The sequence below is a fragment of the Pongo abelii genome, chromosome 1, assembly GCF_028885655.2.
Source record: "Pongo abelii isolate AG06213 chromosome 1, NHGRI_mPonAbe1-v2.0_pri, whole genome shotgun sequence".
Lineage (NCBI taxonomy): Eukaryota > Metazoa > Chordata > Mammalia > Primates > Hominidae > Pongo > Pongo abelii.
In genome coordinates this window covers 46,162,075-46,178,836 of record NC_071985.2, presented here as the reverse complement: position 1 = coordinate 46,178,836, position 16,762 = coordinate 46,162,075, and the positions used below count along the sequence as shown (strand labels likewise).

The 16,762-nt window shown below is 48.7% G+C and overlaps 1 protein-coding gene and 1 pseudogene across 1 annotated transcript; both read right to left on the bottom strand.

Moving 5' to 3' along the window:
• Positions 1 to 2,958: 2,958 nt before the first annotated feature.
• FMOD (fibromodulin) lies at positions 2,959 to 13,654 on the bottom strand. Its single transcript, XM_002809581.6, has 3 exons — positions 13,452 to 13,654; positions 9,682 to 10,667; positions 2,959 to 4,826 (listed from the first exon to the last, which is right to left on the bottom strand). The coding sequence occupies exons 2-3, from the start codon at positions 10,658 to 10,660 to the stop codon at positions 4,675 to 4,677; spliced, it is 1,131 nt and encodes a 376-aa protein (XP_002809627.3). The 5' UTR covers positions 10,661 to 10,667; positions 13,452 to 13,654; the 3' UTR covers positions 2,959 to 4,674.
• Positions 13,655 to 15,976: 2,322 nt separating this feature from the next.
• Positions 15,977 to 16,155, bottom strand: LOC100439644 (small EDRK-rich factor 2-like; annotated as a pseudogene).
• Between the last annotated feature and the right edge of the window lie 607 nt (positions 16,156 to 16,762).

The window sequence follows — 16,762 nt, the reverse complement described above, 5'->3', positions numbered from 1 at the left end:
GATCTGCCCGCTTCGGCCTCCCAAAGTGCTGTGATTACAGGCGTGAGCCACCGCGCCCGGCCAGCCACCGCGCCCGGCCAAGATATTTTTATATCACATTACAGTTGTTAAAATAGTTTGATACGCCATTTACATGCATCAATACTTTGAAATGACTATAATTAATTAGACCTGTTGCTAAATCTTGTTATTTATCGAATTAATAAAGAAACATATATATTATTATATCAAAAATGTATATGTTTTATATTTTGGTAGCTGTACTTCAATGTAATTGGTTTCCTTTGTAATCCTTTACAAAGGCTTTGTAAGCCTAGGCATGTGGCCTAGGCGGGCAGATTGCTTACGTCCAGGAGTTAGAGACCAGCTTGGGCAACATGATGAAACCCCATCTCTACAAAAAAGTCGAAAGTTAGGTATGGTGGTACATGCCTGCAGTCCCAGCTACTTGGGAGGCTGAGGCAGGAGGGTTGTTTGAACCCAGGAGGTGGAGGTTGCAGTAACCTGAGATCGCGCCACTGCACTCCAGCCTGGGTGAGAGTGAGATCCTGTTTCAAAAAAAAAAAAAAGGCCGGGAGTGGTGGATCACGCCTGTAATTCCAGCACTTTTAGGAGGTCGAGGCTGGCGGATCACGAGATCAGGAGTTCGAGACCAGCTTGACCAACATGGTGAAACACTGTCTCTACTAAAAATATAAAAAATAGCCGGGCGTGGTGGCATGCGCCTGTAATCCCAGCTACTCAGGAGGCTGAGGCAGGAGAATCGCTTGAACCCGGGAGGCGGAGGTTGCAGTGAGCCGAGATTGTGGCACTGCACTCCAGCCTGGGCGACAGAGCAAGATTCCTTCTCAAAAAAAAAAAAAAAGGAAGTTGGGAAAAAGTGGGCGGCGATTTCAAGGTTTCAGAAAAGGCTGGTGGTGAGAGGTGAGATGCTGCCCACTAGTGGCTAGAAGGCAGAACTGTGAGCCTGCATGTAGGGCAGGCCCCGGGACATGGGGTTTGGGACGGTGGTAATTAAGTTTCTTTGGACTTGGGTCTGAAATAAGGGAACAAAGGCTACTGTCTTTGACCCCTGCCTACTGCTTCAGCGTGATCAATTGAAACTCTCTCCCTTTCTCTCTGTGCTGCAGCCATTTTCGCTATCTAGAGCCTCAGAAGCTTCCTTGTGCATTAGGGTGTGTATGCATGCTGCTATCTTTGCCTGGACTTGCCCTTCCATCTCTTCGTCTGGATTACTACGCTCTCACTCTGTATCTCAGAGTATCTATGCCAGGCTCCTTGATAATCCTCGTGTAGACCTATGCTCATCGTCACAGCTCTTTCTCAGTCTGTAACTACATGATCCTCAGTGTGATTTTTGTTGCTGTTGTTCAAGGACTGTCACTGCACTAGACTACAAACCCCCAAGGGCAGGGGCTGTTTGCTTTTGTTCTCTGCAGTATCCCCAGTTCCTGCTCAGTGGCACTCACTAAACATTTACTGATGAAAAGTGAATTTTGAATTGGAAATTCATAAAGGAACTGTGAATGCTAGCAGAATGGATTTGGGTCCATCTCCAAAAAAAGTAAGATGATCTTTCTCCATTTATGACAGCCAGTGACCCACAAGCCTCCCGCATACACCTAATAATCCAACAATACAAGGATCCTCAGGACAGCGCAGTGGAAATAATATTGCAAAACTGACAGGCTGGGGAGACAGACGGCCGGGGTCAGATCCTGGCCTTGATGGGTCCTTCTTGGGTGACCTCTGGGTCTTTGTTTCCATTTTCCTCCTCTGTAAAATAGTGAAAATAATAATCTCTGTGGTAGAGAATGGTAAAGAATACTAAATAAGTAAAGCCCTTAGCACAGAATAAGACTGATCAAATGGCAGCTTAAAGAAAAAGAGTCAACTGAGCCTGAGGGGCAGTCTATTCTTGCTACTCTGTTTCTTGCAAAGCACTGGGTTTAGAAACAAGGGAAGCCTTGCAGCAGGGCTGGCTCCCATTCCTCTCCCTGCTCTGTCTTGGTTGGGATGCTCATGGGAGCTGCAAAGAAGCAAAAACGGAGAGGCAGAGGATTCCTCCTTATAGTTAGATAATTCCTGCCCTATGTGCCATGTCTCTGTCTCCTCCACATGGCATCTTCCTGTACTGGAGATCCAAGGCAGAGAGGCCTCATCTGCTGTCCTTGAAGAGAGGACTGTGGTTAGAACTATGATTTCTTTCTGGTAGTTTCACACACTAGCATTCCGGCCTAACTCTCACGTCAGAGAATTATAGTCAAATTAGTTTACTTTGGCTTAAGATGGAGTTGTAACATTTGCAACATGCTTGGTACAGAATTTAGTGCCCAATAACTATCAGTTATTATTTCCCTATCAGAAAATAGTGGATTGTTCTGAAGGCACGAGCCTAGTCTGCCCTCCTAACTTATGCGACATTTGCTAAGCACCTGTCACAACATCTGGCACTTAAAGGTTTTCAAGATATGAACAGAGGACGAATGAGAAAACAAATGGGGGGGTAAAGGTTTGTTTTCATCTTCCAGGGCCAATGGGCTTTGGCAGGCTTGGCTGCCCTCAGATCTGCACAGTTGCCACTAGAGGGCAGAAACAGTTAAGACAACAATACCCAGGACTAGCCAGATCCCAAATTACCTGCTTGGCAAGAGAGGATGGTGGAAAGGGTTGAAAAAAACCCCAGTTATTCTGTATCTCTTGGGGACCATATGGAAGGGAATGTGTAGAGAGGATTGAAGTTAGACTTAAAGAAGAACTTCCAGAACACAGTTTGCTAACTAGAGCTTTTATACAAGTGACTTTTTTCATTTTGTTTTCCTCTTAGCTTCATCCGCCCGAACAGAATAGATGAGAAAGAGGGCTCATCAGTCCAAGGCCTGTGTGACCTGCAACCTCACCAGGTCCTCCTAAAGTAACCCTTCTGCAGTCTGCTTTAAATGACTCCACTCTTGCAGGTGCAATCATAAAATAACTTTATTGGTCAGGTTAGCCACCACTCATGCTTTTCCTGTAATAAGGATCCTTTATAAAGGCATGATGGTGTTCACATGCAGATGCTTTCTGAAGAGCCCTGGGGCAGGGGGCAGCCTTGCCCCTCGCATCAGAGCTCCTTTGTTGAAATGAGCTGGTTTGGCTTTTGTGGATTCCAGGTCTGGAGCCAAGAACATAGTCCAAAGATCCCCTCTTCCCTTCTCAGGGAAGGTGCTTCAAAGCATACACAGTATCAGGGATGTGATGGCATCTGGGCAGAGCCCAGACTTGGGCTAACTCTCCTCCAGCAGTGCCTGCCCCTGGCTGCCGAGATGGCTTTGTCCCAACCTTGCCCAAAAGGGCAGGTGGGTTAAGCCCCAGGCAACATTACCTTTTGAAATGGGAAGAATTAAGTGCTCCCCAGCCAAACTATAAAGCAAAAGCCATCTTCACTAATGAGGATATAGCTCAGAGATGTGAAAGCAGAGGGTTGTATGCCCAGCACAGGCAAGATTTGGCTGCCTGGCCTGGGCTTCATGGACCCCAGCCAGAGCTGGTACTTTTTAACTATGGCCTTAGGACAAACCAGGTAATACAGATTAACCACATCCTCCTTCTTTGGGCTAGCAAGTCCAGGGCTGCCTGGAGTCTGTCTCTACCATCAGGATATAGAATCTTCCTGCTTGGATAAAAGGAGAGGACAAACTATGCTTCTCATACTTTAAAAAGCATGTGGCCTCTACCTTTGTGGAGAAAAACCCAGGTAGGGTGCTGTTTGGAATGCAGAAAGTGCTGGGCAAGAATGGAACTACTGGGGCTGCTTTCTCAACTCAGCCAATTTGAGGTGTGTTTGCCCCATTACAGATGCTGATGATAAGCAAAGTCTGGCCTTTCCTCTTCTGAGGTCTTATCCACCTTCAAAGAGCTACCCAGCTGCCAAAATATAGCCCTATACATTGATCTAAGCCTGAGGTTGGCTGTCTCCTCCCACATCAGGTCATGAATATTATCATCCTGCTGGTGACCTCCAATCTGGTGGCTTTCTAGGGGTGAGGTTAAGGAGGTATAGAAGTGACTCCTGGTGTCCTTTCACCCTCAGACACAGTGTGGGTTGTCTCCACAGGTTGCTGGGCAGATGCTCACATGCCTTGGGGTCTCCTGACTCTGCTTAAGGCACAGAAGAGGCATCTGTGGAGGAAAGTGGAGTGGGTGAAGTGGATTTCAGAAGAGGCAGCTAGGCAAGAGGTATATTTTGAGAAGCAACAAATGGGAGCCCAGAGTAACGGCACGACCAGCCCAGCACAGAGGGAGAGCTGTCAAGCGCTGCTCACAGACAGCCAGGGATTGTTAGAAAAGTACAGTTATATACTATTGCCCATGCCACTTTTGAAGTTCCATGACCTCAGATCATTGGGAAGAACTTAAGAGTCGTGAGATTTATGGGGTCGGAACATCCAGGGATCCTTCCATCTACCACCACTTCTGTCCCTGGAAAAGAGTGAGCTTCTGCCTATGTCCTCAGCAGAAGGCTGCCTGTCCCTGATTGCCTCCCCTAACCCCACCTACAGGAAAGAAGACTACAGAGGGAGCCCGTGGACTTCTGTCACATGGTACATCCTGGACCTTCCAGCAAAAGCCAAACCAAACCATCAAGCCAAATGCCACGGGGGCTCTCCGCCCAGTACCCGGTGCCAAGGCTGCTCAGATCTCGATGAGGCTGGCAAGGCGCAGGCAGAGAGGCGCGTCGGCAGGCATGGCGCTGCGCTTGATCTCGTTCCCGTCCAGGCGCAGCACCTGCAGCTTGGAGAAGTTCACGACGTCCACCACAGTGCAGAAGCTGCTGATGGAGAACTCTGTGGGGACAAGAGGAGCACGGGTCGGGGAGAGAAATCCAGATTATGGACCCGAAGCCACAGTGAGATTAGCTTCTGTGAAGCAGTTTAGATAAAGGGGTGGAAGTTGGTGATGGAGGGCTGATGTTTTCCAGGATTGGAGTCATACTTACTGGCGCCACTAGGGGCAGAACTAGGGACAGAGTGAGGACTGTGCCTGCGTCTGCAGCTCACCTCCTAACCACCAACCTGAACTTTACTCTGCAGGCCCAGGAATGTTCTTAAGCGTCCTTCCCTCCAGGACATTTTTTTTTTTTTTTTTTAGCAGGGTAGGGGGGCAGGAGGGCAGCTGTGGGCAGCAGTGGGAAGCAGAGGGTAGCCAAAGACCAACCTTAGACACCTTGAAGTACTTGATTGCTTTTGGAGAGTGAGGGCTTTGCTGAATTGCTGTGAGAAAGAAGACTGGGGAAATGGAGGGACTTAAATATCTCCTGCTACTTTGCAGATAGAAAAAGTGGCAGGAAATTAAAAAGAGAAAGCCTGGGCCGAGAGACAAGTGTCTTTGTGTGCCAGGGCTTTGAGGGGGTTGCACGTCTCCATTCTAAATACTGCCAGAGCAGTGAGCAAGGCTCTGAGTTTAAAGGAAGCTGGGGACTCATAGAGCACTGGGGCTGCTAGGGACCTCAAAAGTCAAATAAATAATTTCCCTGCCTCCTGCATTTAATATGATTACAGTCTACTCCCTTTTTTAAACCTGAAGTCTCCTAAGATTTTCCCCTAAACCGCAGAATTCTAATAGAGACAATAGTTCCGCTTGGATGGTATTAGCATAAATCTTTCTGTTGCTATTAACCCTGTTCTCCCTCTGGTTGTCCTCTTTGACAAATCAACCACTCTGTCTCCAGTCTATTGGGTCAGTAACTTGAAAGGAAAAGCCAAGAACTCAGCTAAAACTCCAGGAGAGACGGCAAACGTCAGCACTGAAAGCTGAGGAAGCCTCGTAGGGCTGTCTTTACCATGGTGAATGAGACTTTCAGGAAACTTGCTCCTGTTGTCATTCTCTGCAAAGGGGGTTTGAATGAAGTTATCCATTGGGTCTTAAGGGTAGGATTGTCCATGGACACATCCCCAGCAGCTGTAATGCTTGGGTAGACCCAGAGCTGGGGCTTGCTGTTTTACCAGAGGCATCCATCGGCTTGCAGCAGTGGTCAGGAGGTGCGTCAGTCTGGGGCCAGGCAGGAGGAGCGGGGGCAGGGGGTGCTTTTCTAACTCTATTCTTAAGGGTGACCATGAGGGCTCCCCTTGGGGGAGGTTATAGGTATGAAGAAGACAGTTCCAAGAAAGACAGTATGGAGAGCTTAAAGAGGCTGATGAAAAAAGTGTTTTTAAATTAGCATTTTCAATGGTTTTCAGTCTCTGTTAAGCACTGACCAAGATGAGATGAGGTGAGGTTGCAGCAAATTAACTTGTACTGCAGACATAACACAGAAAATCTAGGCCCCCCAAAAATTAGACACTGAGAAAAGTAGCGGAAACTGGGAAATACCCGTCTGTGGAAAACACTCCTGGTGGGGTAGAATTTCTGGAATGCTTTTGGATGTTTCCTTTCTGGTCCCAAGGACTAGATTAAGTGGCCTCTGAGTAGGCAGGTTGGGGGCAGAGCCTAGACCGGGGCTGGGTCTATGTTATCTGTGTACAAGCAGAGCAGTGGGGTGAGGAGAAGAAGCAAAGTGGCTCAGCTTAAATATCATTTCCAGCCCTATTTAGGATGGAGCTGCAGGCTCTGTGATAGATTCTTTCCCAGCCTGGAGCCCTCAGACTGTCTGCTAAAATTCCGGATCCCAGCTGTGGATAGGTAAATGTGGGACATACTTGTGGGGAGCTGGACGCACGGTGTATATGGACTCTAGCCACACACTGGGTACTGTGAGCACCCGCCCGTCTTCCCCAAGCCCATGAATAGGACAGGCTTCTGCGTGGAGGCACTGGAGGACATTTTTCTAGCCCAAATTAAATACTGACATAAGTGTTTTCAAATTCCTACTGGTGTACCCGCCCTGCTCCACTGGATCCCAAAGCTTCCGAATAACATTCTGAGTTGTGTTCTTGCCAGGCTGGAAAAACTGAGGGAGATACTGATGGAAGAGGGAAGTGGCGAGGAGAGGACCACATCTGATTTCCCTGTGTGCCCCTGAGCTCCTGTTCTTCTTTTAGCTCCTCTCTCAGAAGGTTGTTTCAATCCCACCTCCACCACCCCCCATCCCCAAGTCCCTGACTGGTTTGCAGGGAGATGTCCCTCACGTTTGCTGTAGGAGACGGGGCTGAGCTTGGGGAGCTGTTTTCCTGCTAGTGGTCTGCATCAGAGAGATATTCCTCACCATTCTCAGTCAGAGATGCCTGGCTCTAGGTCCTTTAGGTCAGGGTTCTAATCTACATCATCTGGGGGACCTTGAGGGATGGCTTTACCTTCTCTGTGTCTCTTTTTCCCCAAAACAACAACAAAAACTGCCTGTCATCTTTAAAGTGGCAATGAGAAGAAAGGCTAATAATAATAGCTATCATTGGTTTTTAAATTCTATGCCAGGCCCTAGACAAAGCACTTTACATATAGTAATTCACTACTTTAAGGAAAATAAAGCATTATTTTGTCTAAAAAGAAGGCTGAGAGAGACTAAGTGATACCTAGTCATGGGGCTTGGACTTAAATTGCACAAGAACTGATTTGGGAGTAGACACCGAAAATTTGGGGGTTGTTTGACTGAACAGAGAATTTGTTTGCGGGACCTTAGGAAACTGCACTAATTTTATTTTCTGACAAGCGTCTGGAAGAGGTGATCCACCTCCCATTTGAGTGGCAGATGTGGCTCTGCATGAAGGCAGAACGATGATAAGAGGTTGTGATGAAGCCTTTTCCATCCTAACTTTCTCTGATTGTATGGGTAGGTGCTAATAGATTCTTTCCCATGACAGCTGTTCTTTGCCGTCACAGTTTCAGGGTCAAACTTGGATGAAGCACAGCATACGGTGTGACATTTCTGATGTGACCGCTCCTGGATTCAGAGTGTGTGGCAGGTAAGTAGTGGTAACTGCTGGTGTGATGATAGACAGCCACAAGGAAATGTCAAACGTCTGCAGCTTGCAACATCATCAAGATGTCTTGGCCAGGTACGGTGGCTCACGCCTGTAATCCCAGCACTTTGGGAGGCCGAGGCAGGCGGATCATGAGGTCAGATCAAGACCATCCTGGCTAATACGGTGAAACCCCGTCTCTACCAAAAATATAAAAATTAGCCGGGCGTGGTGGCGGGTGCCTGTAGTCCCAGCTACTCAGGACGCTGAGGCAGAAGAATGGCATGAACCCAGGAGGTGGAGCTTGCAGTGAGCCGAGATCATGCCACTGCACTCCAGCCTGGGTGACAGAGCGAGACTCTGTCTCAAAAAAAAAAAAAAAAAGATGTCTTAGAGGACCCCTCAACCCCCACCTTGGGAATAAGAAGACCCCAAAGAAAGAGAGATTTTAATAAAAAAGAGTTTAGGCTGTACATGATGGTGTCAGGCACTTCAAACTAAAGATGCCAGACAGATGTCTCTTTGCCTTGCCCACTCGACTGTCAACTCCCAAATTGCCCTCTGGGGCTGGTGCCTCTCTCACTCAGAGGCCTGTCCAGCTTGTTAACATCTTGCTCAATGACTGATCTGTTCCCTGAGCACAGGCGGAGAAAGGAATGAGAGGGAGAGGATGACGACTCAGTCCTTCTCAGCGCTTTGATGGTGCTGTTCTATCTCAGCAGGCTCCACTTCAAAGCCCTTTGCCAGTGGTCGTTAATGAGTCCTCCCTTCTCCAGATGGAAGAGGACTTTGCTGACAGGAAGGGAGGTTAAGTGCTGGCTCAGTACCTTCCAGCTGGGATTAAGACATCAGAGGCCCTGGGGTAATGTAAGCATGTTCTGAATACAAGATCCTAAGACGAAAGAGAGCTGAAAATCAGCTAGATGATTCCATCTGAAATGAATATTTCTTAGAGTCAGGGAGGCAGCCTTTTTTTATTCCTTTGGGCATTGCAGAGAAGTGCTTATGAAACAGGAAGCCCAGTGTCCTAGGCTTGGTGGTAGTCAGGCTCATGTTACCCTAGGAAGGATATCTGCCCTGCCACCAGGGGGTCCTTGTACTCCAGGAAGAACTGACCAGAACAAGTGCCGCATTCAGGTCTGAGAGGCTGCACATTTTTAGTCCACCAACTGTTATGTTTAAAAAACAAATAAACACCAAAACACAATACCAGGCTGTAGATGCAAGAGTAGATCAAGTGGAAAAAGAGAGCTCATCCTCTTCTGGGACAGTGAGTAAGTACAGGGCTTCAACCCACCATTCTCCCAAGACAGACTTTAGAAGTTAAACTTAAATCTCCCTCCCTTTGAACTATTCCCTCCTACACTTCTCTGAACTCATCTCTTACTACTCCTTGACATATGACCCCTTCCTCTCAGACACATGACATTTCCCAGCTGTCCTCTACATTGACAGGTGACCTGTGAAAATGACTGGCTCCTTTGTGGCAAGCCTCTGTCCCAGAATGGCTCCATCCTGCATACCTCCAACCCATGCCCACTTATCTCTCAAGACCTGGAATGAAACTTACCTCTCCTGGAAAGTCTTCTTCTGTACCAACCCACTCCCCACTGAATTGTCTTAGCACTGCTATTTAGTATAAGTGTATTCTCTTTTGTACAGGGGTATGGCTTGGTTATCAGGTTGCTTCATTTGTGCTGTCTGGTTCCCCTATTTCTATTTCTTTTGTTTTGCCACTAGCACTCAGAATAGTATCTTTCAAGTGAAATAGATAGCCAGTCCCCGCCTCCCTTTGCCAAGGTCTCACCATTGATCCTATTGCCTTGGAGGTAGAGGTTCTCCAGGTTGGTGTTGACTGGTGGGATCTTCTGCAGCTGATTGTAGGAGAGGTCTAGCTCAAGGAGGCTGCTGGAATTGAAGGTGTTGGAGGCCAGGCCATTGTTGGTTAGACTGTTGTGGGACAGCCGCACATACAGCAGTTTGGGAGCCCCCCGGAAGTAGCTATCAGGAACGGTGTAGACATTGTTGTGCTCCATGTACAGCTGCTCAAGAGCTGAGGGCAGCCCATCAGGCACCCTCCGAAGGTGGTTATAACTCAGGTCCAGCAAGATCAGTGACCGGAGGCCCCTCATGGAACTGCCCACTTCCTGGATCTCATTGTGTTGGAGGTACAAGGCCGTGAGGTTCTCCAGCCCCTCCAGAGCATTGTTGGGGACCCGTGAGATCTGGTTGTGGTCGAGATGGAGCTCTCTCAGGGATCGAGGCAGGGGACCGGGCATCCGGGTCAGGTTGTTGTGGTCCATGTACAGCCTCTCCAGGTGCCTCAGCTTGGAGAAGACCTTCTTGCCCACCTTATCACTGGTGATCTGGTTGCCGTGGAGAGCAATCCAGAGCAGCCCTGTGGCATTGTCAAAGACGCCTTCCTGGATGGAGGTGATCTGGTTGTTCTGGAAGTACACATACTTCATGCGGGAGGGAACAAAGGGCAGGTACTTGAGGTTGCGATTGTCACAGTACATGGCCGTGGGGAAGTTGGGTGGGCAGTCGCACTCCTGGGGGCAGTCGCGGGGATTTGGAGGGGATGGAGAGCCATAGGTGTAGGCTGGCCCTTCGTCCACCCCGTAGGGATAAGGCTCGTAGGTCTCATACGGGTAAGGGTCATAGGGATCGTAGTAGGTGGACTGCTGGCTGCGGAGGTAGTGGAACCACCAATGAGGGTCATCATCATACTGGGCCTGGGAGAGGGAGAAGAGCCCTGCCAGCAGCAGGAGAGAGGTCCACTGCATTTTGTCTCTGCAAGAAGCGGGAGAGAACAGAGCAAGCCAGCATGAGTGAGACTCCGCAGAAGCAGTGAGGCAGAGTAGGCAAGCCTTAGGCTTTGAGCTATGCAGAGCTGACTTCCGTGTCAAACATCTGAGAGCAGGAGCCTTGCTCTCATTTCTTCGGTGCCTCCTCCCAGTCGGGTTCTGCACTTGGTCCAGCTGGACCATGGCTATTTGGGATGAGCTAAGTGCATTTTCCCCTGGTCATAGAGTCACAGACGGAATGTCTTTGAATGGGAAGGGCTGCATTTTTTTTGGAGGGGCAGATTCTTAGGAGTCTCTAGCACCCTGAAAGTCCTGTGGGAAAGCTGAAAAGCCCACAGCAATCCCTGTGTTTGTGGTGTGGTGGTAAGGATGGTAGTGGGCTGCTCTTCAGATCTGAACCCAAATCCAGTTTGGATGTTCCAGGGAAATAGTATTTTTCTAAGAGTCCAAGGAGAAAGCCCTTTCCATGTCTATGGGAGACCTCCAGAAGCCACTTGACGCATCAAAGGGGAAGAGCTGAACTACGTCTGGAAAATCTTTTGGTCTCTTGGGCAGGCTGGGAGTTTTTGGTCTTGAGTGTTTGGGGAGGAGTGTGGTCCCTCTGCAGCCACCACAAGGCTCAGGTTGCCCTCCAAAGTGCCATCATCTGTAACAGTCTGCTGAGTGAGGAAACTCACTGGTTAGCAGTTTGTGGCTACACATGAAACTTGGCTGGGACAGGGTCTTCATACAGCAGTTACAAATCCTTTCCAGACTGGGAACCCTGGCACTGGGTGTGGCACTTGTCTTCTAAAGCAGGTACTCAGTGTGTGGAGTCTGAGTTAGTCTGCTTCTCTCTTCCATGGTGCCTAGTAAGGTGTTAGCACTCCTCATGCTCCACCATGGGCATCATGCAAGAGCCATGTGGGGCCAAGAGAAATGAATCAGGGACACCAAAAGAAGAACTAGCGATTGGAAACTCTTGTGTATGCTCAAGGGAAAGCGGCTTGAGGTAGGACCCTGACATTCCCCTCTCCTTTACCAAGCTATCTGCTCCCAGCAATGACACCTAGATGACCAGGCTCTGTGTCTAGGTCCCCACATTGCTGGTAACCTGTTGCTTTTGAGCCTGTTATGCTAATGAGATAGGAACAGGGCAGACTTAAGAGGAAATGTGGGTCTGATGTCATCTGAGAGGGAAACTAAAGGTATGGAAGGTAAGAGACTAGGGGTGGCCTGGGTACCCTACCCTGGTTACCTATAGCCAATGCATGACATACTCCTGTGAGCAGTGGGCATCTTCCTGAGTGTCACCCTTGGACAGAGAAACCTTAGAACCTTTCTTGGCCTGGAAGAGTCACATACAGCCCTCACATTGCTGTTGGACCTACTGGGGTTGGCAACTGTAAACAGAAGAAAGAAAGGAGTATAAAAGCCAACATCATCAGATCCAGTGAACTGATGGGAAAGACCCCAACTGTGACACTCAACAGAGTTACCTCCTGACCACCATCCATCCCAGACCTCTCTGTCCCCTCAGAACAGTTTCCTTGGGCCCACTTCATCCCATCAGTTCCTAGGCTGCAGAGGAGCAGGCACCCTGGCTCATCCACAGGCAGCCTCAGGCGTCAGACAAAGAGCCACAGTGTTTTGGAGAAGCTGACCCAACTGCCCACTGCCTGGGCAAGCTGGCTGGTCCCTGGATCTGGCCAGGAGAGAAGACGAATGGAGCGGCCCGCTGCCAACAGAGCATTTTTCCATGCACAGCCCTGGGCTGTTGCAGGACCAAGGTGGCTGTCTGGAGGGCTGGCACAGTGAGCCTCTGTCTCCATTTCTCCTTCTTTCAGACTGGGCACCTTGGCAGACAAGAGCCACCTTCCCCTTCAGACTCAGCTTTCTAGGGGCTGTGCACCCTGCCCACTTCAGCCTCTTCTTAGAGCCATGGCTGCTGAAAGGGTTTGATGGGGAGCTTATGCCTCTCCTTACCCCACTCCATCTCTTAGCAATGTTGCTTCAGGGTTGCATGCTCTTACATTGTTTCCCATAATGCTAGAGGCCCTCCTGCACTCAGAGTTTCTGTAAGGTCGAAAGTTTTCAGGACTGCCACTCTATCAGGTGGGGGAAGTTTACTCAGGAGCTACTGCTGTTCTTTCATTTCTCCACTCTAGAGAAAGATCTCTCCCTCCTATCAGTGGAGAAGGTCAAGCCAGAGGCCATCTCCTCACCTGGATTGCATCCCCACCTCAATCCACAGCTCCCTGGACATGGCCAGTTCTCAACACTTCTTTTTATTCTCTCCCTTCCACTCCAAACACACACACACACACACACACACACACACACACACACACACACACACACACACTCTACACAAAACTTTCCCACTCTCCCATAATAGCATTTATGTACCAAACCTCTCTATAAGAGAGATTGCAGGGACATCCAGGTCTTGGAATACCCTTCAAAATGCCCACACTCCCAGCGTGGTGGGATTTATGAGTAGCAGGGAAGAAGCTTCCCTAGACAGAGGGTCCTTCACTTTTTCATGCCTGAGAATTGGAGGTCCCCTCAGCACCCATAAAGGAACTGTAAGAGAAAGGTACAGGGCTGGAACCCCTCCCTTAGACACCTTCTCTGCCACTCTCCAGTATCCCTGGGGTCGTGGCCCAGATGTGGAGAAGGAGGAATGAACACTCCCTGCCTCCCCATCTCCCCTATCCCCTACCACTTTTCCTTTATTTCTTTTAAGGAACTGCTAGAGACAAACCCGAAGTAAAACGACTATACTTACCTCCAGTTGAACCTTTCAGAGAGTGACCACGTCCCTCTGTCTGGCCTCCTTGGTTTGGAGAACGTGTGAGAGAGGAAGAGAGAGAGGAGTGAAAGAGTCTACTGAGAGTGTGCGCGCCTGTGCCAGACCAGGGTCCCGCCCCAAATTCCTAATCAAATATTGTGAAGAGGGGCTGAGGAGCCTGGATCCTGGTTTTTTTCAGCTCTGCTGCAGGGGCGGAGCTCACACTCAACCACGCAAATCCTTCTGTCCGCCTGACGCTATAAAAACCACCTTTTTTCCACTTACTTATCTTCCCTGAAACATTGGCAGCCCTGGATCTCTTTCTGCTGAATGAGTTAGTGGCGCCCTGGAAGTTATTTGTACAGTCTCTTATGAAGCGCCTGGATTTCTCATTAAAGCCACAAAGGCAGATGCAGGGATGGGGAGGGCCAGGGTTTGGTAAGAGACATCTTAACTCCTTCAGCAACCCACGTGTCCCCCCAGAGAGCCAGAACTCACCCTTCTCAGCTCCCCCTATAGACAGGTCATCAGGCTAGTGGATAAGGGAGCATGCATGAAAAGGGACATCCGGCTCTGGTTCCAGTTCTATCCCTAAGCGGTGTAGACTTTTCTGGGCTACAGGTCCTGCCCACCTCCACCACTGGAACAAAAGGAAAGGCAGAGACTCCAACATTTGCTGATCACTGCATATGCACTAGCATCATCCACTTCCACTTAATGCTCACAACAAATTCAGAGTTAATAACACTTACCTTGCTGGGTTGTAGCAAGGACTGTATCAGGTGATGTGCGGGAGGCTCCTGACCTGGCACATAGCTGAGGCTCACTATGTCCTACCCATTTCACAGCCATAGAATTCCTAAGCCAGGGAAAGACAAGGTCAGAAAGCTGGGCAGGAGCTGTACCGTGAAAGGACTTTTGGACAATGGAAATGATTTGGTTTTTATTCTAAATGTTTTTTGTTGTTGTTGTTGTTGTTTGTTTGTTTGAGAAGGAGTCTTGGCAGGGCGTGGTGGCTCATGCCTGTAATCCTAGCACTTTGGGAGGCCGAGGCAGGAGGATCATGAGGTCAGGAGATCGAAAAGGAGTCTCGCTGTGTCGCCCAGGCTGGAGTTCAGTGGCACAATCTCTGCTCTCTGCAACCTCCGCCTCTTGGGTTCAAGCTGTTCTCCTGCCTCAGCCTCCTGGGTAGCTGGGACTACTGGCACACGCCACCATGCCCAGCTAATTTTTTGTATTTTTAGTAGAGACAGGGTTTCATCATATTGGTCAGGCTGGTCTCAAACTCCTAAACACAGGTGATCCACCTACCTCGGTGCCCCAAAGTGCTGGGATTACAGGCGTGAATCATCCGGCCCAGCCTATTCTAAATGTTTAAAAAAACAACATGTTTCAAGCAGGAGAAGCCATGGGATCTGATTTGCATGGGATCTAATTTACATTTTAAAAGCATGTAGAAGGGGCTGCTGTGTGGAGAAGGGGAGGCCAGGGTGGAAGCAGGGAAGCTCCAGCCCAGCCTCAAGGAGAGGTAATGGCAGATTGGACTGGTGCAATGGAAGAGCAGGTCTTATATTTTAGACAGAGAACTGACAAGTCTTGCGGAGTTAGGAAAAGTCAAGGATGATTCCTAGAATTTTAGTTTGAGCAACTGGGTGGGTGGTGGTAACATTTCTTGACATGGGAAAGGTGATGTGGGACCGAGTTGGGTAGAAAACCAAAGTTGCGTTTTGGATATGCTGTTAGAGATGCCTGCTAGGCATTCCCCTGGAGATGCATGTAGACTGTTGGACATATGAATCTGAATCTAGAGTTTAGGGGCCAGAAGAAAACATTTGAGAACCATTATAATGTGGATCACACAGAATCTCAATAGCTTAGATAAATTCATGCGTCCTAAATGTTCTCTCCTCAAGTATGTTAACTGGCTTATGCCAACATCAAAGAAACACCTTTATCTTAAAAAAATACCAACTGAGAAAGCTTGAGATGACTTGAATTTGAAGAATTTAGAAGTGTCGAGGCAGATGGTCCTTTTGGTTTCTCCAATAGGTTTGAGCTTTTGACTTTGCGTGTGGGCTGTCAGAAAGGGCCTTGTCAGGAACCCATTCTTCTTAGAATTTAAGAAGAGATTTCAAAAAGATGAAACTTAATGAATGAGCCTTTTCTGACCACCTACTATAGACTAGGTGGTTTACTTATGTTATCAATGATAACAGTAGATATTTTGCATTGGAATTAGTGTTTTTTTTTCAAAGCTACTTTTAATACTTTGGGGTGAGCCCCACAGGAATAAAAAAACACTGGGAAGGGGTAACCCCCCACCCACCACTTCCAGGAGTGGCCAGGGGGAGAGAGGCTATCTGAGGGGAAGGAAGCACAAAAGGGACCCGCTGCAGACTCAGGGCAAAAGGAGGCCATGGGTACTGGGACCCGCGGGCACTGCAGGAGGAAACGTGAGGGTGGTGGGACTGGCTCCAGTCACATAGGCGAAGGGCAGGAGGGTTGGACATGAAGCCACAAAGCTACTCGGGTTCCTCCTTCTTCTCTTTTGCCTTCTTCTGCTTCTGCTGCTTGGTCTCTGAGCTCCTCTGCTTGCGGCAGCAGCAGAAAGCCCGTCATCTCGACATTTTCCCTTAACTGAGTCACACTGCTTTTTCCTATTCTTCTAGCCGGCAAGCTCACGCTGGTTACCGTGGGTCATGGCGACGGCAGTGGCTCCGACCTGCCTCTGTTGTGTCACCTCATTCTGTCAGGATTTTTTTTTTTTTTAATTTTTGACCCTGCATTCAGCCAAGGAATTAGGGTTTTAGTGATATAAAGTGACTAGCTGGTAAGTGGCAAAACAAGGATCTGAACCTTGGTCTACATGACTTGAAAGCCCACACACTTTCCTCTAACTCCAGCACAGAGGATTGGCAAAGTGGAGGGGCAGTGACTACCCTGCTGTCGGGCTGGCCTCGACTAAGATGAAGCTCAATTAATTACGCTTGCCCAACCTGCCTGAATCTGGGGGCAGGGGAGTTTAAAAGTGAGAGGGGGCTGGGGTATAGGGGTTCTCTTCCTCAGCCCACCCATATTTCATTTCCATTTAATAAATTTGAGCATCTACTATGTGTCGGGCATGATCCTAAGTGTTGGAGACACAAAGAAGGCTTCAGCATAATGCCTGATTATAATAAAGCAAATCTGGATGTAGCAAACTCTGACCTCATGAGTGAAGCAGAATGGCCTTACTGTGAAAATGCTTATGAATAATGCACGGATAACTTTCTAGTCATTTTTGAGTGCAGAAAGCAGTCACTTTTCAG